Source organism: Haliotis cracherodii, unplaced genomic scaffold, assembly GCF_022045235.1.
Source record: "Haliotis cracherodii isolate W230 unplaced genomic scaffold, xgHalCrac1.p SCAF_4, whole genome shotgun sequence".
Classification (NCBI taxonomy): Eukaryota; Metazoa; Mollusca; class Gastropoda; order Lepetellida; family Haliotidae; genus Haliotis; species Haliotis cracherodii.
This window is the reverse complement of record NW_027266297.1, coordinates 62,823,252-62,847,314: the sequence shown is the minus strand read 5'-3', so window position 1 is coordinate 62,847,314 and position 24,063 is coordinate 62,823,252. Positions and strand designations below refer to the sequence as shown.

Below are 24,063 nucleotides of genomic sequence, written 5' to 3'. Positions count from 1 at the left end.
TGAACTGAACCCACTCAGTCATGTGTTTAGGTACGCTAATGTGATAGCTCCATACACATACTGTACCTTGTTCGTGTGTTTAATTAATGTGGTAAACGTCTGAGACCTGCATTGTTTTAAATTCCCTCCCACATTCAGCTCACATGCAGTGATGACTGAAGTATTGCTTAATGAGGTACACATCCAAAATCATCCTGTAGTTTGTTTGTTTGTTTGTTGTTTAACGCCGCACTCAGTGATATTCAAGCTACATGACGGTGGTCTGTAAGTAATCGAGTCTGGACCAGACAATCCAGTGATTGCCATCATGAGCATCGATCCACGCAATTGGGATCGATGACATGTATCAACCAAGTCAGCGAGCCTGACCACCCGATCCCGTTAGTCGCCTTTTACGACAAGCATAATCGCCTCTACGGCAAGCATGGGTTGCTGAATACCTATTCTACCCCAGATCTTCACTGGCCTCATCCTGTAGAAGATGTGGATTTAGATACACGCAGAATCGGGCATATTTGTTATGTTTGTTGCAGATGCTTTTACCTTATATCATCAGAAGCAGTATATTTCGTTCTTTCTAATACCACGCATTGATTAACTGTATATTAAACAATGCGCTCTACATGGCTTCTTATCTGGTTCACACATTATATTATGCAGTAGGCAATTGAAAAAAAATAACATGACAACAAATACTGAACAAAGGACAATACAAAGTGAAAGCGTCTAATACACATTTATTGAGAAAAGGCAATCGGAAAAAAATAAAAGTCACTGAATAGCTGAAATTCCGTCTACATACCAATAGCCAAACGGTAAAACTTAGGTTTAAAATAATTCCTAAAGCTTGAGTATGATACACTGTTGAATACAGTAATAATGGAAAAGGCAAGTCTAACTAAAACATGCACCTGCAACCTTGATGTTTACGTCCGGTAATGCACAATAATTTCTTTTCATAACAAAACACTCAACAGAAACAGTATATTTCGTTCTTTCTAATAGAACCACACATGGATTAACTGTATGTTATAGCAATGCGCTCTACATAACTTCTTATCTGGTTCACACATTATATTATGCAGTAGGTTCTTGAAATATATTAACATGTCAACAAATACTGGACAAAGACAATACAAAGTGAAAGCGTCTAATACACATTTATTGAGAAAAGGCAATCGGAAAAAAATAAAAAGTTACTGAATAGCTGAAATTCCGTCTACATACCAATAGCAAAACGGTAAAACTAAGGTTACAAATAATTGCTAAAGCTCGAGTATGATACACTGTTGAATACAGTAATAATGGAAAAGGCAAGTCTAACTAAAACATGCACCTGCAACCTTGATGTTTAGTGCAGTAATGGACAATAATTTGTTTTCATAATGATACAGTAACAGTATCAGTCAAAAAAAGGATAAAAAAATATCTGCACAAACACAGTCGGCCTGTTTGTCATGGAGAATTCCATTTTCTATTAATCTAGCAAAGTGTTTACTCTTATAATTGACATGAACTTTGCAAATTGCAAACGTAGTCATGCCTAAACGCCTACATGTTCGTCTACAATGTTGAAACCCACCAGGCTGAAAATAGTATTTAGAAAAAAACTCAATTAGTTTTGGCAGTTAGATAATTAATTTCTAGTCCGTGTTAATTAAGCTACCTCAAATATAATAATTACGATGTGAAGCGGCAGAGACTACATTGTTATAGAGTAGTTGCAGAAACCTAATAAATGTTGATAAATGTGACCAAGTGCCTCTGCTGTTATGTCGTCATCGCAGGGATCGTTTGGCATGGTGTACGGCGAAGCGTGGCTGGAACCTGAGGGCATGCTGGAATATTCACTGGTAGGATGAGATCAGGTTCTTGTTGGTGTCACAATCCGGCTAATTCGGGTCTGGCGGCAAAGAAACACGACACACCTTCCCATGAGCGTTTGTCACACAGTCCCCTTTGGTGGAGGATCAGTCATGATGTCGGGTTGCTTGTCCTATGACTGCAAACTGGAGATAGCTACTGTGCATTGACATCTTTACCCGATCGTCGTGCCACACTGTGATGACCACCGTCGGGATATAAACCAGACCCTTCAATATAGACAACAACTCGAGACCTCACAATTCCCGACCGCTACCTCCAACAGAATGCCATCACAACAATCATATGGCCCGCCTAAATATTCGATTCCTAAATGTCACGGTTGTTGCTTTCGTTATCGTGTCATAGATTTAGGACCAGTGCGCATGTTTTCAAATCTCATGGCAAAAATAGCAGAGGGCGCTTAATATTTCTCCAGGTGTATAGATATAAGCTCTCACAGCCACTAACAGATACAGGACAAGACAACAGAGCTGGAAACCACCTCTTCACAGGTTGGTCTCAAGATCCATGATGGCAAGACCAAGATCCTCAAGATCAACACGAAAAGCGAGGACCCAGTCACACTGCATGGAAGCGAGCTGGAAGAAGTGAAGGCCTTTAGATTTCTGGGCAGCATCATTGACAAGCAGGGAGGCACAGACGCAGACGTCAGAGCAAGAATCGGCAAGGCAAGGACAGCATACTTGCAGCTGAAGAACATATGGAACTCTAAGGTAGTATCGACTCGACTCAGGCTGTTTAACTCCAACGCCAAGTCAGTGCTACTGTATGGAGCCGAGACATGGAGGACAACAAAGACCACCACCAGGAAAGTGGAGACTTTCATCAACAGCTGCCTGAGAAGAATCCTCCAACCCCCAGGGAAAACGAAAAAGAGGACGGCCAAGAAACACCTGGCGACGGGACCTCGAGGCAGAAAGAAAGAAGATGGGACACACCTAGAAACAACTAGAGAGGGCAGCCCAGGACCGAGGACTCTGGCTGACTGTTATCGGCGGCCTATGCTTCGAGAGGAGCGATGGGTATAACTGACTGATAGATATAAGCAAAACAAACTCATACATATACTACTCAAATGCAGCAACGTTTGTAGATGATATACTTCACCTTAAAAAAACAGACAAATTACTGTCTGTATGCACATGTTGGCCATTTTTAAAACATGAACTAAGTTGATTTGTCTGCTGGTGGTCATTTTGTCCCCGGGACTTATTACTATCTTTGCAGCATTTCACTGACAAATGTTGCTCCCGTCCACTACGCAGCCGACGCGACTGCTGCAAAGTATAATTTATATACGTTTTTTTGTCACAGTGGAGTGAGTGAGTGTGTATGGTTTTACGCCGCTTTTAGCAATATTCCAGCAACATCACGGCGGGGGACACCAGAAAAGGGCTTGTTCTAAGGCAGACGAAAACGTTGGCAATAACTACCTCAAACAGTAGCCAGGAAACTCTGATGCCTTTGTTTCGCCGCCGAACTGATGCCCCGTCACACAGCTCACGTGCAGAAACACGAACCAAAACAAACCTTTGTAGACATTTTTCAAATGATCAATGAGGCAAATTATTTAACACGTGTTTGTAAGCATTATCAAAATAATAGTCTCAGATACAGAAAATAAGTGTCTAAAAAGAAGTGTCTTTTGAAACTCTATTGTCTTTTGTCCAATTCCGACCGACCGTTCGTTCGGTGAACCAGTCTACCTGACTGATCATTTTGAGACGTAATACATTAAGGCGCACATTCCAGGAAAAATTGCATTGTTTGTGAGAGATAAGAATACATTTTCCAACGGTAGAATATAAGAATTGTGTGTTTTGGGATGGTAATCCTGTATTAGGAATAAACACTATGTATTTAGCTCAACAAGGCTCGCCAGGTACAATGATCATTCCTCATACAGAACACACGAGCGTGATAACCTGTATGTACCATAACCTTTTATGGCAACGATACACAAGGACACATAAACAAATACTAACCACGTTCTTACAGAACGATAATACAAAACAGATCAGATTTTCATATATCATTGTAACCTTAACTATTGGTTACAAAATATTAGTGATTAACGGAAAACAACATGTATGTATGTATGTATGTATGTATGTATGTATGTATGTAACGCTATTTACATATAATTTGAACATAAATCGCATATATTTCAGATTTGAAGGTTTCTTGTATTAGAAATATGGACAGGTTGAAGATAATAAGAACATGCGAACAAAACAGTATAGCAATAAAATGGAACCCGTGGATCTGTTTGGTGGTGTCGTCTCCCCAGGTGAAGAAGATTGAGATGACTCTGGTGGCTGTGTATATGGAGAGGTTGGTATCCAGCTGTTGATCTCGTTTGGAAATGCATTGATGGAGGTTTTGCAGGGTTTCATCAGGAAGAACTTTGGTGAACAACATTGTAGCTGATGCTCTGGTCAGGTTCAGTGATCCTCTGTATCATTTGACAAAAGCGTGTACTCTGCAATATATGATTTAGCTGTCTTACCGAGAGGCGCGTGCATGTTAATCATCTGCTTATTACACCAATTCATAAATATATACTTCTTATCACTTGGCTGTGGACGCTACAGCTTGATAACGGTGTAAGAATCTGGATGAAAACGTCAATGTGTTTAATGATCCATACATTTGTATGTTTTCTTATTGTAAAATAGCATTCGGACAATTGAAAAGAGATGTGTATTCCCAACACATAATGCATATTGTCTGGTAAAGAGGCTATTTACCAAAGATTCCATATGGAGCATATTATACAGAAAAAATATACTTTTTGAGGAAAGCGACGTTCACATGAACGAACAACACAGACATGTATCCATAAACTCGTAAACTTTGCAAATTTTCTTAGAGTCAAAGCAAAAGTGGTTTTAAAACGTGCAAGATGATGCCTGGCTATACTGGTTTGATAAATTGCAGATACAACTAAAACTTGCCACTTCATCACCTGCCCTTAATCAAACCCTGATCATTGTTTTTTACTTGTTATTCCTGGTAATATTTTGAAAAGATGGACTGACTCATTGATAACATCTATGTAGAATTTTGGTGTAATACATTAAGGCGAGAAGTAGGCATCCCCATTGGGCACCAATTGTTCTCCCCTTCTTGTGGAGCTGTTTCTTCATGCATATGAATGGGAATTTCTGCTCAGATTGGCGAAGTCAAAACAAGGTAATTTGGTCAAGAAGAACTTAAACTTCAGGTATATCGATGAACTGATCTGGTTCAATAACCATCAAAAGACAATGCCCTTCCACTGATTTACCCACCTGAACTAGAAATAAAAGATACCTGTTAGACACCTGCATCTGTTTCATATTTACATCGACGTATACAGATTGAGAGTGACAAAGCACTCCACAACACTGTATGACAAGAGGGATGACTTCAACCTTCCAGCAGACATATGTCCCTTTATGTCAGTAATAGTCCTGCATCTCCAGTCCTTGGTGTCTACATTTCACAACATTTGAGCATGCTCTTTCTACCAAGATTTCAAAGAGCGTCATACACCTCTTGCTCAGAAGTTGTTTTATCAATGTTACAACATTCGAGGCCCCAGTAAAGCTTTCAAAAGGCTTTATGGTGGACATGTGGAGGACATTTCCCAAATTGACTCATCCGTGACAAGACCCGTGAAGATTCCGGGTTAGAATAGGTCTTCAGCAACCCATTCCAGCCTTCAAAGGCGACTATGCTTGTCGTAAAAGGCGACTAACGGGATCGGGTGGTCAGGCTCGCTGACTTGGTTGATGCATGATATTGTATCCGGATTGCATGGCGCGGTGCTCATGATGTCAATCACCTGAATGTCTGGTCCAGACTCGATTATTTACAGACCGCCGTCATATAGCTGGATTATTGCTTTGTACAACAAGGGGCGGTCGGGTACCTAGTGGTTAAAGCGTTCGCTCGTCACGCCGAAGACCCGGGTTCGATTCCCGACATGGGTACAATGTGTGAAGCCCATTTCTGGTGTCCCCCGCCGTGATATTGCTTGAATATTGCTCAAAGCGGCGTAAAACCATACTCACTCACAGAGTACAACAATCAAACAAATCATAACATGGAGAAGAAATATCAGAATTTGTTAATATCTACCTTTGCATTAGATCTCTAATGTGATCAGGGCAGTTGGTAACAAAGCGGTAAAGACAATCTAGTGATTGACCTCGATGCTCATGATGTCAATCACTGGATTGTCTGGTCCAGACTCGATTATTTGTAGACCGCCGTCAAACAGCTGGAATATTGCTGAGTGCGGCGTTAATCAACAAACAAACAAATTAAGCATTCGCACGTCATGCCGAAGACTTGGGTTCGATTTCCAACATAGCTCAATATTTGAAACATATTTGTTGTGTCGCCCTGCGTGATATTACTAGAATATTGCCAAAAGTGGTGACAAATCATACTGACTCACCATAATGGATGTTCGAATGAGAGATTTATGATCACTATATGGTGTTGTCACTACAAAACCAAGAATACGTCTTTGAACATTCAGAAAAAAGAGTGTATTAATGAAGGGTTATCGTGTTTATGCATCACAATATTTTTGTCACTAGGTAGGTACGTAAGTACTGTGCCACTTTTAACTTTCCACTGGCATGTGAATGACTCGTCCTCAGTCAAGCTAGAATACCGTTAAAACTAACTCGCTCACTACTTACTGATACCAAATGCAATATCATGAAAATCATTTTCCGTTTCTAATAGGTCATATTGGAAGCCTCCACGTCGTTCTCAGTGACATCGAGGTTCAGTGGAATTTCAAACCACCACTAGACCGCCTCCCTGGTAGAGCGTCCGCCTGGAGAGCGGAAGTTCCGGGATTCGAGCCCTGGCCGCATCATGCCAAAAGACGTTAAAATATGGTACTTCTTGTTACCCTGTCTGGCGCTCGGCATTAATGGGCTAAGACAAGGACTGGTCGGCTCAAATTGAGTGAGTGGTGTGTGTTATCAGGAGAACCGGACATCGCCTAGTGTTATCACTGATTGTAAGTGATCCATTCATATTATTTATCACATCTTATTTTGACTTCTTACGCCAAATGGAATCTATTTCAGCATATGATCGAGGTTTGTTTATTCTCTGGAGTTGACGTTTGGTATTTGCACCAAATAATAGCTGGGGTTTCAAACAGTGTACATATAAACTGTGACCCTATGACCCCATTGTGATATCTTATCAGTAGTATTGTGTTCGTAGTTAACACATCGTAGACGTACCCTTGCCTATTCGTAGGTATCCTCTGCTCAACTCCTTTCGTCTATGTCGTCCTGTTTTAATGACAAATAACGTAACATAAAATGTTAATCAATCTCCATTTGTAATAAACTATATATTTGGAACAAGGTTTTAATGAATTCTGTAAGAGTGAATGTATAGTTTAGCCCCATCGCTGTATGACTTACATGTAAGCAATGCGAGATTATACGTCAATTTTCGCACTCACTAATGACGAGTGAAAGGCATGTTTAGCAATACCATATGCTACCTCATGAAAAATTGTAGTGACCTCTCCTTCACCACCAAAATGTTTTATATGTAAAACCACATAAACAGTCTCTAAGATTTTTAATTAAATGTGAAACACGCCAAGAAAACATGACTTGAGTTATGATTGCAATTTCTGTCTTGAATTTTTTCCCACAACAATTCCAGGAAAACAACATACTGGTACAACCTGTGCGCACCATATTTATGCTATGCAATTTATTTGCACGTAACACGATGCCACGACCATAGTTAGAGGATAACTGAACTTTTCTCACTTACCTTCTGCACCTACAGTACGAGAGTACCAATACAGCGATAAAAATGACCAACTCTGTACCACTCAGCACTATATAAAAAGTCACAAAATCTGAAAAAAGATCATATAATCATCAAATAACACGTGTGTGGCATTGGTGTCTGGTATTCAACCCTGTTATGTGTTTTAATTTCATTAGCTGTGATGAGAAAAGACATTATTTATTAAAGAAAACACGTTCGTGACTTTATTAATACAAATTATAGAGAGAAAAAAGCAACGTCAAAGAACATAATAGAAGATGACGTCACAGACAAGAAATGTGACGCCAATGACGTCACATGTCAATAGAATAAACAGCAGCCCGTCGTTAGGGGAAAACGGGCTGCTATCAAGTTACAGTGGCCCGCAGTTTTCTGTTAACATGCTGGCATTTTTATGATAATTCTTTCCATTTTAGCTATAATACTTTAAACGTTCACATTGTGTGCATTATATGTACCATTGTTAACGTTAATGTTTACGTTAAAGCGTTGTATATCGGAAACATATGTACTAGTTCTGTCGTTTGTACCGTTGTAAGTGTCATGTTTTCATTTTGACATGACATGTGCGACAATGCAGCAAATAGTGTAAACTTTTCGGCATAATTAATTCGTTTTGGTGTCTTTAGTTGCCGTATACGGTGTCATATTAGGTTAGCAGAAACATATTGGGCGGATTTACGGATTTGCCCACCTGAACTAGAAATAAAAGGGACCAGTTAAACCGCCTCATATATTTCATATTACGATCTATGATGACATGCAGTATACAGTATATCAAGTGCAATATTATTAGTAATGGTATCTTTTGTTGTCGAAAACCGTGTCATATTAGGTTAGCAGAAAAATATTGGGGGAGGCTTGAAGTCACACGTACTAAATAAAATATAGTATAGTACCAGCAAAAACAACCAAAAAGGAACTACCATAAACAATCAGGTGGGTTTTATAACACTGGACGTCAGTCAAGACCGAGCTTCCAGTTAGGGGAAATCCGCCACAACCACATCCACACAGACAGGACAAGGATCAGGCCAAGGTCTAGCCACATTCCCTCCGGACAGTCTCAGCGGGAAGGGTAGGGACCAGCTTGCGACGTCGTTCATACAATGTTTGGCCCTCACTCTATCAAGTTTCATACTCCAATGAACTCACACAAAGTGAAAGTCAATTCTTATTAAAAAAAATTATCACAATTTCTTACCTCAAAGGGTGGGCCAAGATCTAAACACAATTTTACTTAGTACGTGTTACTGCATGTTTACGCTGACACCCATACAACAAACCACCTCCGTGGCCTAGTGGTAGAGCGTCCGCCCGGAGAGCGGAAGGTCCGGGGTTCGATCCCCGGCCGCGTCATAAAAGATGACGTTAAAAGATTGTACTTGTTGTTACCCTGTCTGGCGCTCGGCATTAAGGGGCCAAAACAAGGACTGGTCGGCTCGGAGTCAGTATACTGTGTCTGAGTGGGGTATTCATGTTAAACAGCACTATAAATCGGCATCAGCCCGGACTAGTACAAGCAGCTACACACACAGATACACCTGAAGGCACGTCGCTATGTAAGTGCAATAATCTTGGATGCGACGTTAAACCCAATTTCACCTCACCTCACCTCACCTCACTCAAATATATAAAATAGTTCCTAAAAAAGAGGTGAAATGAGCGTATGGATTAACAACTTGCTCTTCCGAAACATCTTACGCAACACATGTGTTCAAATAATATCACCATTAGATGAGAAAGATCTGTAAAGAACGACCTTAGTAAGTCACTCACAATGACAGCGCGTCGTAATACATTGACGTCAAGTACAAGACGTCAAAATGGCCGACCCGATAAACATGACGGGAGAGATTTCCGAAGTTGTTAATGAACCCGTTGCAGTTACATGTGTCAAACAGACACTAAAAAGTAAATTCGTAGATTGCTGGAGACTGTCACTGTCAGCCTAGACACGGATCGAGTCGATACTACGATAGTTTGGATGTACATTACTCTGTTTCTTCATTAGGATGGGCCGTAGCGAGGACATTCGTGAACAAGCATGCAATCAAGCTCTCTGACGTTGCTCAGTGTATACTGAAACGCTGAGACCAGTATTAAAGGTTCTAAAGGATCTGAGAACGAACGCTTATGTATGTTTTCTTGCTGGGGAATTCCCAGGGGCTTCCCCAGGAATGTGGAAGTGGTCCGTCAGTGTTTACGTCATTTCAAGAACACAGTGTCATGGAAAACGTATGAACGTCAAATTGTATCGTTCATACACTTATGAACGTCAATTTCGCGGCCATGTGACCGACCTCTCGTCCAATGGAAAAGCCGTATATCGTGTAAACGTCAAATTAAAAAAGTATAAAATACAGAGTGTCCAAAGATGAGCTGTATAATTTACTTAACCGGTTTCACGCATGTGATTTTCAAGAGTGCAGTGATACCGTTACGCTGTTTTGACGTCACAGTGCACTCTAACATAGTATGACGTCATAGTTAAATCTAACTTTACAGGCGTAAGGCAATAGGGCAGGCGTACGACACATACAGAAATAGGTATTGTAGTGGCAGTAAAATGTACAATACATGTAATTGTATAAAATAATTAAATTATTTCAGGCCATTTAATTTTGGTTTGAAAGTATTTATAAAATAACTTTGTTTTATCTTTCTCAGTGCATCATTGTCACATTTGTAAAACGGGAATATCACAAAATTTAGTGTTTTATTCCCGGCACACTGATCAATGTGTTGACTGAGTGGGATACGCCGGCAGGAGGGGTCCCTTATTTTTTGTCGGTGGACCATCACTCTCGCTCTTAGGGTGTCCCCTGTCTGTCAAATGTATTCGGCCTTGCATCCAGTACTTTGTTTGACATAGATCAAGTTTTTCGAAGCACAATTCATATGTTCACGGACATAGAAAGTTTTTCCATCTTTGAATGTAAAAGAACAACATTGTAAAACTTGAGAGCAAATACCACAATTTGGTATGTTACACTTTGTACTGTTTTACATTCTTATTTTCCATTTCAGAAAAAAACCCTATTTAGAATCTGTTTCAGATTTTGGCTCTGTCTTTTACTTTTAATAAGTTTATTGTGTGATATTTTGTTTTTAGTTCTTGACACTTATCTAAGGAATACAGTGTCTCACGAACACTTCCAAATATTTACGGATTTGGGGGATTAAAGGTTGTTACAAAAGGGAGAACTCTCTCGTTACGTTTATATTTAGGTTTTGAAAGTTCACAACGGTTTTGTGATTCAGCCTTGTTTATTGCGTCTTCTACTTTTTTTCTAGGGTGACTCCCTAAGTTCATCGAGTCTATGTTGTACAAGATGTGAATTAGATACTATCGTGCAGATTTTACGTGCTAATGAGTGAGGGACACTGTTTTTAATATGACAGGGGTGACAGGAATTGTAGTTGAGGTATTGCTTGGAATCGGTTGGTTTGTAATACACATCTGTTTCAATGTTATTGTTTGAAATTGTAACCATTACATCTAGAAACGATAGATTGTTATCGCTCATTTCTAACGTACAGGTTAAACTTTGATGGAGTGTCTGTAAAATGTCTATCAAACACTGTAGATCGTCTTCATTCCGATTCCACAGAACAAAACAATCATCTAAAAATCTTTTCCATTTTTCTTGAAATCCCTGTCCAAATTTTTCATCAGTTTTCATCCAAATAACCAAGAACAAGAGTTGCATAAGTACGGAGCATTGTTGTCCCCATTGCTGTGCCCCTAACTTGTTTGTAATGAGCCATCAAAATTAAAAGTATTATTGTTTAGAATTAACTTAGTACTATCGATAATGAATTCCGAGGTAATGTCTTCTCGGATTTCCGAACGGTGTTTTTTCATCCAGTATTCAATAGTTTCTATGCCGAGATCATGGGGAATGTTTGGATATAAACTAACTACATGAAAACTGACTAACCATGTACCATTTTCGACTTAGGCGGGAATTTGTTTCAGAAAATCAGTCGTATCCTTTATGTAGCTCTTGACATGTTTAGTTATTGGTTTTAACACTTGATCCATAAGGTCACTGATTCTGTGTGTGGGACATTGGGTCCCGAAATTATTGGCCGTACTTTTAAATCATATATGGGGGTTATTTTGACATAAGCAGAATTCAATGTTCGACATTTTTCTTGGATCTGTGCGCTCTTATGAACTTGAGGGAGGCCATTAAATTACTTTCTATCGATTCAAAATTAATTAAATAATCCTCTTCGTTTTTAGTCAGACATTGAAAATGTGAATATGCTAATCTTTTAAGATTAAGTAATACAGATTTCTCCGAACTGTCTGAAAGCTTTCTGTAACAAGATTCATCTTATAGCATATCCAATGAGAGTACTTTGTAATAATTACTGTCCGTAATTATTATAGTGCCTCCCTTGTCAGCTTCTTTAATAACAATTGACTCGTTGTTTGATAATCTGTTTAGAGTCGCCCGTTCATTTTTTGTTTGTTTGATTTACCTCTTTGAGGGTTCACAGTAAAGGGTAAATCTTTGAGGCGGTCAATAACATTGTCTGACATTTTGTTACTACCAGGTTTTGGAGTGAAGGTGCAGAAGTACCAATGAAGTATCTTCGTTATTGGCATTAATATCAAAATGATTTAGTAATCTCAATTTTCCAAAAAAATCAGACATATCTGTTTCTAGTTCATGTAAATCCCGTTTCACTGGAGTATGGGTGAACTTCATACCTTTAGGTAATACATAAATGTCCTCCTCTGTCAGATCTACACAAGATAAGTTGGTCACTTTAGGTTCTATTGTTGAGTTTCCCCTCCCTAGGGGAACATCTCAGTCACCAAAAAAGCACTATAATCCTTTTTATTTAAGCGTTGATATCCATCTTCATTTCGATCTCGACCACGCCCTTGAGTTTGGAAATGTCCTCGCCTGTTATCACGTGCTTGTCCAGGGCCCCGACGATTGTGGTTTGGACTTCTTTGGCGACCTTGGCCTTGCTGTCTCCCTTGGTTTGAAGATCTGCCTTGAGTGATGTTGATTGTTCGGGTGGGTCTTCGTCCCCGGAAAGTTGTGCTTCCTCTGAATGTACAGTTCTGTGATGGAGGACCTCTGCGAGTCAGTTTCACAGAATGTGACTGGGGTGGTTTTATTTTTGCCACATCAGCACAGGATTTCCCCTTAGTTGTTAGATTTTTATGAAGGGATTTTCTTCTTTTGAGTTGGCTTTTAAGGCATAGTTTGTATGTCATTTCTTGTTTGTCTCAAATCGCTTGTTAGAGATTTCTTCTTCAATCTGACATACTCTGTCCCATTCTACCTGCAACAAACCCAAGAACTTTTGCCTGTGTTGTTGTCGTAAGTTCTTCAATGATTTCTGCATCACGCAGTAGTAAAAGTTCAATTTTAGTTTTCATGGAATCAATGGCAAGTCTTTCTCTAAGGACACGCTGTATGTCGGGTTTCCCCTAAATGGGCTTGATTTGGGATTTAGGAGGTATGATCCGTTGTTATCCACTGAGCCATTTGAAATACGTGTCTTCTAGATTGGAATTGGTTATATAACCCCAGTTTGCTTGTTTCTGTTCAGTTAGAATGGAATTCCATACTTGATTCATGGATACTTTTATCTCAGACTCTTTTCTTTCTATTCTTATTTTTGCTGAATCTTTAATAAGATTAGCTTGAAGAATGGCTTCATTAGCCGAGACAATGCATTCACCCCTTTCTGTAGGTTTTTAACTGGTTCCTTCAATGAATCCTGGTATTCCGATTTTGCACCATGTAATGGTAAATCCTCTCCTCTTGTGCGAGCCACCTGTCTCAAAGACGTCTTCATAGTATCCATTAGGGTTGTTCTGTATATATATATTTGATCTATCACTTAAACCAAGTCATGTGATGCATACATATAATGGTTATGTTATTTGGGGCCTTATAAGTTGTAACTGAACAACCTTCATGAAGGGAACCAGACTTTGGATGACAGGTTGATGGTACAGAATCGGTTTATTTCATGTCTGTTTCCTCTTTTGTAGTTTGTGCATTCCAGAAATGACATCACGCACTGACTTGACCCACTCTGACATCATCCATATGGATGCAATCCCAATTGCTAGCAACCTGCTCACGATATTTCATCCATGTTCGAATAACTCATGCAGGTTGAGAAGATAAGGTTTAGACGCTTCCGTGGTCAAATGTGATCTAGAATCTTCTAGCAATGTTTCAGTACATCTAGAAGCTTCTGGAAGATATACTACTAGTAAATATAAGTGGACAAACGCGTGCCTATTCTATTTCACATTTCATCTCACATTACATCAAGTACAGCGTTGTATGAAGATCATTGTTTCTACCCTTGATATCCAGCCAAGGCCTGTCTTAAAAACTTGACAACTATTGCTGCTACGTGAATAATATCATCACTGACATTTTTTTTAATATCTTGAATGTTTTTCGTTACTTATAACCAGCATAGTTTCAGCACTTGTGCGTTTTTTTTCAAAATAAACATATAATTCATATTGGTCTCAACAAAATGAGTTGATACACTATTGTGTCATTGGATTTGATCTCTTATCTCAGAACTGGTTTACTGCTGTGCGGCGTCAAGCAATACTTACTTACTTTTAATGTTAATTGTTTGAATGGAGGGTGCTATCCGTAAGGCAGGATACCGCGAACTACTGGTGTCATCACTGATTTTCAGTGATCCATTCATCTAACTTTCACAGCTAATTTGTCTTTTATGCCAAATTGAATCTGTTTCGGTGGCTATAAGGACTGGTTATTTATTCTCTTGCATTGACCATTGATATTTATTGTTTCACTTTGGAAGTCGACACTTAATGATTGATTCATAGCTTCAGCACCAAGGTTTGGGAGGGCATATTGAGACAATGTAAATGTTTACCATTGCCATTGCACACAGAACCAAGACAAAATCACACAAATAATTCATGATTGAGAGAAATGGAAGAAATAACTTATTTATATTACATGATTTGAGAAACGATAACTTTGTTACATTTGTAATGCAAACGTGATAGCTGGTAAAGTAAAGTAAATTAACCGATTATCTCATTGAGACCAAACGAAGGTATAGCATGTATATTATAGTAAAACTCAAAATGTAACTTAGGTCTATTTGGTAACATAAGTTTCTCATTTGCATTGAATGTTTTGGGGCCCCACCATTTTATTCGGACATTACAGACAATTTATGTAATATAATGGAGCAGATAGTTCACTGTTTGCAGACTAGCATGCTTGTAAATATTTGATCTAAATCTATTTTAAAACATGAAAAAGTGAAAGCTTTCTTTAATATGTCATTTGTGTTTTAGAAAAACCTAAAAGCGATTCAAGCAAATCTTTGTTGGCTCATAGGCCCAATGTTTTGAAAGTGCTGAAACTGGCAACCGTCACGAACATGCACAAAGGCAAGTCAATTGTTCACCTAAAAAAAACCCTGAAACATATGGTACATGTCAAAATAGGGAATTGCATCAGACATATTTTTTATCACTTATGCGTCAGATTTGAACGTATCCTACCATAAACCTTTTTGAAAGCTTTCCTGAGGCCCTGAATGTTGTAACATTAATCCAACAACTTCTGGGCATGTTCGATAGCACCTCAAAGGTTGTGAAATGTGGACACCAAATGTGTTTTGAGCAATGGAAAATTTACATGCCTACGAGAGGACCATGGGCCACATTGCTTAGCAGTCGTGGTTTTGTTTCCAAAAGAGGCTTTCCATTTTCCCTTTCGTAGTATGTACTCATGAAACAACAGCACTTTAAATTTTGCATATACCATTTGCTGAAACCGGCCACAGAGCGGGGATTTTCTGGACAAATGGGTTTCCAAAATTATTGTGTAAGGTATGTTATGAACTAAGAATACTATTTATCTGAAATGTTATGATTATGTCAAGTAAATGACGTAGTTGTCTTCATGTTTTTGTTGCATTTATATTCACCATAACATATATGATGGATGATCCGAAACATTGGGCAGAACATATCTCTAACCACTTCAATAGTGTTATCCAACTTGACACACATGGAGCATAGCATTCCATCGATAAAGTCATTATATCTGTAACCCTTTTTGATCCTTATCCATTTAACGTAATACGTATTACCCAGACGAACTTGTACAGGCAAGTCAATTTTAACAAAACAAAACTGATTACTTGTTTTGTAAGCCCCGGTATACATTGCATATGAATATGAGCCAAAGAGTAATACGTAATACAGGTTTGGTCTTTTCGTAAAGGTCTACAGGGAATATCTGAAATGAATATATCTTCCAGCTTTAATGTAACACACGCAGAAACTCGCGAATATTTGTAAATGTTGATCATGTTAAATGACTAACCTGTTTCTGTAGGCTTCTGGGATACTGTGCATGGAATGTTGTTGCAGCCATGCTCACAGCCAAGTATTCCATCTGTTTTAAAACCACAACGAGGACAATTTAGTTTGCAGAATTCTCCATAGTAATTCTCCTTACACTTTATGCAATGTCCAGTTGTCCTGTTGCATGTCTTGTACCTTGGGTCACACTTGAGGCTACAACCATCTCCATATCTTCCATCAGTACATACTGTCTCGGAGCATGCTCCTGTCTGGTTGCATTGGAATCCATGACACAGTTCTTGACATGTGAGGTTGCAGAATAATCCATATACATCATGCTTGCATTTCGTGCATTTGTCCACAAGGCGTTCACATGCTTGGCAATTTCCTGGACATGGAATTCTACAACATGTTCCCCAAAGTCCGTCATCACACCCCGCAGCACATATGATTTTGCCAGTTTGTGTTCTGGTGCAGTTGTGATTGAGACACTTCAGGGTTTTACTGGTGCAGGTAAAGTAGCTGCCGTCTCCAATAATTTCTGAAATTGTATAAAACAGATCTACAGATATACGTTTTGGTTTAATAGTAAATGAAGAATAAGGCAACAGGTGAGTGTGTTTAGATTTATGGTCATATTGGCAATATTACAGCCTCATCGTGATTCCAACAATTTAGATATCAAGAAGAAATAGGTTTAGTTTTTCTAAACTCTTGTCAACACAGAGAGTCACAGACATGTTTAAAACTAGCGTAAAATGATATACACATATTACCATACATAACAATATATGACAAAAATGAGCGAGTGATCGCCAGCAACCAAAGTTTGGCCACCATGCCAGGGGCCGAGGGACCTTACGTTACATCTGCTACCTGCATGCCTCCCCAGTACGAGTTATACCAGTCCTTCATATATATATATATGATTATAATTATAATTGTGGTAGGCCTAAATTTATTTTGAAAGAAGTGGAACCTCTCAGGGTAACAATTATGTTACAGTACTTTAACCGCCTTGGAGGACACAGCCACTTCCAATTTCAGTTGCTAATTTTATATACACATTTTGAAGCATTTATTTCTTTTCAAAACATTTCAATCAAACTTTCTCAAATAATTCTTTATTCGTTTACTTAACCAATAATTATGTGAGAACTAAAACGATTGAAAGATGCCTAATGGATGATTTTTTGAAATATGTATCCCTTGTGATGAAACAATCAACACAGTCAACCACGACATGCTCGACGGTGATTCTCTCATCACAAGGGATACAGAATTGAGCCTCGCCTTTCAATAAATAAGATTTAATGCAAAGTTAATTTTTTTACCACATCTGACACAATTTCGGTTTGCAGCAGATAAAAGACTCCTGTAAGTGTTCAAATGGTTTAGTTTGCCATACTGACTTCAGAAAATGTGTGATTTCATAAAAAATACATGAACATGCCACAATGTCAATTTACAAATCAATAGCGTGTGTGTCCACCTCTGGTGCGATGCAAGCAACACATCTTCGTCTCTTGGAATGGACCAGGCGTTGCACAAAGTCCTGTGGGATATCTGTCCATATCTACTGGAGCATGTTTCGAAGTTCCTGGAGTGTCTGTGGAACACGTGGTTGAAGTCGAAGGCGCCGATCCATCTCATCCCACATGTGCTCGATTGGTGAGAGATCAGGGGAGCGAGCCGGCCAGGGGATGACACTCACGTTGTTTTGTTGAAGAGAATCCTGAACAAGTCGAGCAATGTGAGGCCGGGCGTTGTCATGTTGAAAGGTAATGCCTGGGCCATGACGACGCAAAAACAGTAGAACAACAGGGCCGATGGCCTCGTCGCGGTAGCGCTGTCAATTGAGATTTCCCTCTACCACTATGAAACGTCTTCTGTCTTGCTGTAATCACACCCCATACCATAACGCTGCCGACCCCGAACCGATCTTCTTCCATGCCACAATGATTGACGTAACGTTCACCTCGACGTCGGTAAACTCGAATCTGTCCATGGCTGTAGCTGAGACTCGTCAGTGAATAGAACTTGTCCCAACTGCATGGCCGCCCAGTGTAGACGCTGTCTGCACTACTGTAGACGTTCTTGACGGTGGTTTCCTGTCAAAATTGGACATCTGACGACAATCCCTGCACATCTGAGGCTGCGACGTACGGTTAGTAAAGATATTTGTCGAAGGTCAGGGATGTTTCTTGCAGTCACTGTTGCTCGCTGGAATCGATTTCGTAGGTGTGTTGTTTGAATCCATTTGTCTTGTCGATTATTGGTTACGAGTGGCCTGCCTTCCGATGATGGTCTCTGACTGCATTCGTCTGTTGCAAATCTTGTTTCTGTGGACGTTAAATTGTCTTGCAACATCACATTGACTCGATCTGGCTTCAAGCATACCCACAGCTCGCCGACGCTCATTTTCAGACAGGCGTGGTATTTCGTAATGTTTAATGATTGCATTAACTACTACTTGTGAATAAAATACTGTATGTGGTTTCATTGAAAGTGTCGCCACAACTTAAAATCTTCAAATACCTGTATTTGGCTATAAGTATGACTATGGTACCCGTTTCTGTCAAATTATTCATTCCTGCCTCAGGTAAGGATGCAGTGATTTAAGTGCACACATATATCACAGACATACTCATGAAGTCTATGAATGGTATTTACAAGTGATACACATGAGGTATCCGGACCGGATTCAAAATGGGAAGGTATCCGGAAGGTTTCCGGAAAACCATGATTCTTAATGGCAGATTAACGTTTTGATCAGATGCAGTGAGACACATTCAGACAGGATTTAGAGCTGGATATTCCACAAAGGATAGTTTTTCATTTTACAAGCTTTAATTTCAAAATATCTCCCAATAAGGGCTGGTACATTATATGAATGTTTTATCGATTCCTTTCAAAGACAAAAGTTTGGCTCCTAGGTTGAAAACACGGAGGGGCAGTTAAACCTTGTGTACATACCAAAGATAAAAACCTTACAAGAAGGTTTGATTGGCCTTTGTGTCTGTGTGCCTAATATATCCACATTTAACGAAAATATGTAATACATGTATCTTCAAATATATATACAGGTAAGGTATTTACCAACAGCAACACCTGCATACCTGTTCATTTACGCGTGGTATGACTGATTGTAATTAAACGAGAGCGGGTATTGTAGACGCACCTGTTAATTAGATACAACGTTCTTTTAGGCGAGTGACATTGTGTATTCAAGAGTAAACTGACCTGATGATAAGAAAGAGTGATTTTTACTGATGGTATTAATCAATCAGCATATACAGAGAGACAGTTACAATGATTGCGATTACTAAAATCAAGAACGTGTGTTCGTGAACACTTAAAAAAATCGAAATACAATTTAAAAAAACCATATACAATATCTTCTCTTAAGGATCTCACTTACGGATTAGACATTTTACAACATACTAGAGAGAATATGAAAATTATCATAAGAAGGCTGTTTTTTCTGATTGTTCCCAATTTCAAATAAAAAGTGGCAATGCATTCAAAAGTTGCATTTGTGTCCTATTATTCATTTAATTGTCACCAATAGGTGGAATATCATATCACTACTTTTCGAGCACACCCGCACCCAAATATTGCCGATGTAGATTATGTATACATTCAATGTAAAGTTCTACATTTGAAAATTCAAACCCCTTGTACTTGTTGGAGTTTGTTGTCTGTGACTCGTACAACTTATCCAGCACAATGAACACTGATGGAAATCAAATGTTCTATAAGGAAGGTGATGATAACTGAAACACAAAACAAGTTCCAAGGCTTATCCCAACTCGGAATATAAATGGGGGGATTGCGAAAGTTTGGATCTTTCACTGGAGTGTAATAACTAGACATATATCGTGTATACACAATACGTAAATACCAAACGTCAGAATAATTAAACCTGGTTATTCATTAATACCTTAAACTAACAATATTTACACACAGATTTAACTTTAATCATCATACAGTTATTTTCGGTTGAGAGTTGTACACATATTACATGTACATTGTGTTGCCACACTGCCACATGGAACTGGTCATTCTGATATTAACCAGTTATTAAATAGTCCACCACTATATCGACAGGATACATATACATGTATATGGACCACAATACAGGGTTCACATTGTACTCATATGGGACATCAAACCGAATTTTAGCGTGACAAAATAATGCTTCAACTACCACCGGACACATTCACGAAAGCATTTCTTGAAAGCTCTGTTTAATATCCGGAGAAAAACACAATGACGCACTGAGTGAGATGCCCTGACGACAATTGATGTACATAATACATTAATTACAAACTACTACAAGATAATAGTTGTCTCACTGACCGTCGGTCTGATTGTAATACCCTGTACAGTACGTGTAAAACGTGTTTGAATGTACACGTTCTACTGTTATAAGATATGACACTGAGCATATGTTACGCACAGAAAGATCCTTATGTTAAAGTTGTTGTTTTTATTTTAAAAACATGGACATTGAAGTATATATGTCTTATCCAAATGCGTATATAATAAACAGGTTTGTGGGTGTACGTGTAATTCATTTCATACATGTGCATGGTATGTGTTTTACCCAAGTGGGGGCACGGGTGGCCCAGTCGTCTAAGGCGCCGCGATTCGCTGTGCAGAGTTGCGTCCCTTGGAAACCTATGATTGTGGGTTCGAATCCCGGTTCGCCCCGATTATGTTTCTAGGTTTGTCAGCACCATACCCGTGCTCGTTGGTTTCATCTAAGTGGTAAACGTCTGAGACCTGCATCTCTTCGGGCTTTCCTCCCACATTAAGCTGTCACGCCGTGATATAACTGGAATACTGTCAAAAGCGGCGTTAAACCCAACTCACTCACTCACTCACTCATTTTTACCCAAGTACATGTACATACATCAAACATGATTTAACCAGTGCCAAAGTGGTATTCATCAAACCACAACATAAGTAAATGCTAGTACATAAATGTATACATGTAGATTTGTACAAGACAAGGGACACAATGCAAAATGATCATGAATCAAATAACGGCCTAAACATATCAACAAGTGTTCTGACGCGAAGCGTTAATAAACGGCAAAAATGGTTATGTAAAATTGAGAATGCTTTGCACGGGCGGTCAACGTATGTAGCATACCAGTATATGTGAAAATAATGTGTTGCCGCTCTTCCGAGTAAATATGAACCAGAAATACGTAGATTGCATGCGGTGATACTATGCGGTGTGTTTCCAAACAAATTATATAATTCTGGTGTCATCACTAGAAATCGATGACATCCTCACATGTACTCACCATCATCAATTCCACTATCGTCTTTACAACCAGGGAAGCATGCATGCTGCATGTCAGTGTATGCAAGTCCATATTTGGGACATCCCAACTCACAACTCATCCCGTAGAAGCCATCTTTACATGCTATACACTTCCCATCTGTTTTGCCACATCTCAGAAACGTTTGGTTGCATTGTTTGCTACAGTTTTGCCCATGCCATCCGTCCTGGCACGTTGTGTTAAAACAAGTTCCATCCTTATCACAATCAAATCCGCTACACATTGCGTCACATGTGTTACTACAGCCGTCTCCAAATACGTCATCGTTACATTTAATGCATGTTCCCTCATATTGGTGACATATCTCGCAGTGTTCAGGACATGGAATCCGACATTTGGTTCCCCAGAAGCCGTTATCACATCCCTTGATGCACACAGCTCTACCATCCTTTTTTCTGGTGCAGTCTCCGTCGAGACAGTTTCTATGGCACAAGCCGGACGCATACGAACAAAGAGACACTGAAAAATAAACATGGCTGTAAATGTGCTGAAACCGTCGTTTTCATCCGATGTTTTTCTCGAGAGGCAGGAATGGTGCTCCATTCATCATTGCTTACAAATACATGACTGCATGATCTCTTATATTGTGGACATCATTGAACTAAATAATAACTATTTCATAAATAGGTGGTCATGAACTTTGTCTGAAAGCTACGAGTTTGGTTGAATGGCAGCTTATTTGTATGATGTTTGAACACTATGTTTATATCACCATGTACATGTAGATATACACAATGCCAGTTCTTATTTCAAGGTGACAAGTATGTTGAAGAGTTAAACTTACGTTGAAGGATAAGAAGCAGCAATAACATTATTGTGGATGCTGGGTATCCTAAGTACCTGAAACAAAAATGCAAAGTGATATTGTACTGCTAAAATTGGAATATTGGCAATGGGCTTGGTAGGTTGGCTTGGTAGTTATGTATAACGTTTCACATGAATCTATGCACAACGGGCCACATGATACGTCCATGCTTTTCTTCAAACAGTCCATTATGTGTCCAATGTCTGAGGCATTAAACTACCTATTGAAGATTATATTTGCTCTTAATACAAAGCTTAAACAACTCATTTCAAGGCTATTTAATAAAACTTTTCCTCAAATTGGTTATATTCGCTATCAGTGGATCATTGGTTTTCTGTTTTCACTCAAGATAGTTTAATACAGAACAAACTTCACTATATTGCTTGAATTAGCAATCTTGAACGCTCCCGCCCCTTGAAAGTACATAAGATAATGCGGCAGCAGGTTGGTGTCCTGGATATGCTGCGCTGGCGTTACACTGAGTGAATGAGTAAGGTTTTACGCCGCTTTTAGCAATACTCCAGCAATATCACGGCATAGGCCCTAGACATTGGCCTCACACATTGTACACATGTCGGGAATCGAACCCGAGTCTTCGGGGGGACGAGCGCCTCGCGTTCCCAAGCAATGACTGCACAATTACGGCTTCCACAAGACGAACAAACATGGCGGAAACGACCTGTATTTACTTTTGAACAATGTGTTTATGAACAATGTGTGTCCTTGTAAAAAAATGTCGGGGCTACATCTGATACTAACAAGACAAAGGTGATCATGAGCAGGGCTAATTAATACGCCCGACTTTGACTCCAACGTATTTCTAAGTTCAAAACATGAAAACAGCAATATTTTCTCAGAAAATTCACGTATCGAATTCAAATGTTGCATTGCATCTCTCGTATTGGTTTAGACACTGCGCCCCAAGTGAAAGAAAAATAATCCATTAAGTCGTTTTTAAGCTATCGATTGCACAGATGTTGAAGTAAAAAGTTCAATACATGAAAAAATCATGTTTTTTTGTAAAAAAAATACACATATCGAAATCAAACTATGTTCTGCGCCTATTCCATTAGTATAGAAAGTGGGTACAATGTGTGAAGCCCATTTCTGGTGTCCCCCGCCGTGATATTGCTTGAATATTGCTAAAAGCGGCGTAAAACCATACTCACTCTCTCACTAGTATAGAAAGTGTTCCCTAAATTTGAATCGAATCAATGAAGTAGGTTTTATTTTGTAGGTCGCACAAGAAAAATTGTCAGAATGACAGACGGATGGAGGGAATTCTTCGGTATAACTATATATACCCACCCATTGAGGTCGAGGGTATAATAAAGGAGACTTCATTCTTTATTTTTAATTAATGTGGTACAGTGGCTGGCACACATCATTAGTACATTAACTTCCATGTTTATTCATTCTTTCCCAGAATAATCATGATGATGCAATAACCACTGCATATACAATATATAACAGTAGTCTTGGTGAGGCAACTTTGTCTTTAGGTTAAAGAAAAGTGTATTTTGTTCGATATATTCCATGTTAGTTCTCCTAGTGGGGGCCACCATTGTGCAGTCGTTGCCTGGGTCAATGTAGCGACAGCGCAGCATACCCAATGAACAAGGGTGATGTGGCATCGGTTCGCGTGTTCACGTAACATTATATCGGAGAGTAATGGAATAAAAAAGAAACATTGGTACTAAAGTCACTCATGGTAATCAGCTTTTATCTGAACTTATAATTTGACCAACAAGGTCAACAAACGGGTTAAGATGGTATACCTCACACAGATAAGCATAAAATACAATCTTTTCAATTCGAACTCA

At 39.1% G+C, this 24,063-nt stretch overlaps 1 protein-coding gene across 1 annotated transcript in view; it reads right to left on the bottom strand.

Moving 5' to 3' along the window:
- Positions 1-720: 720 nt before the first annotated feature.
- The window catches only part of LOC139479586 (cell death abnormality protein 1-like), a 68,772-nt gene continuing 45,429 nt past the window's right edge, over positions 721-24,063 (bottom strand). The window contains exons 8-13 of the mRNA XM_071262424.1: positions 22,220-22,275; positions 21,397-21,894; positions 16,098-16,619; positions 7,696-7,783; positions 7,146-7,196; positions 721-4,369 (exon numbers count right to left, since the gene is read on the bottom strand). Coding sequence (XP_071118525.1) covers positions 7,187-7,196; positions 7,696-7,783; positions 16,098-16,619; positions 21,397-21,894; positions 22,220-22,275 — 1,174 coding nt within the window. The 3' untranslated portion in view covers positions 721-4,369; positions 7,146-7,186. The remainder of the gene's footprint in view (positions 4,370-7,145; positions 7,197-7,695; positions 7,784-16,097; positions 16,620-21,396; positions 21,895-22,219; positions 22,276-24,063) is intronic.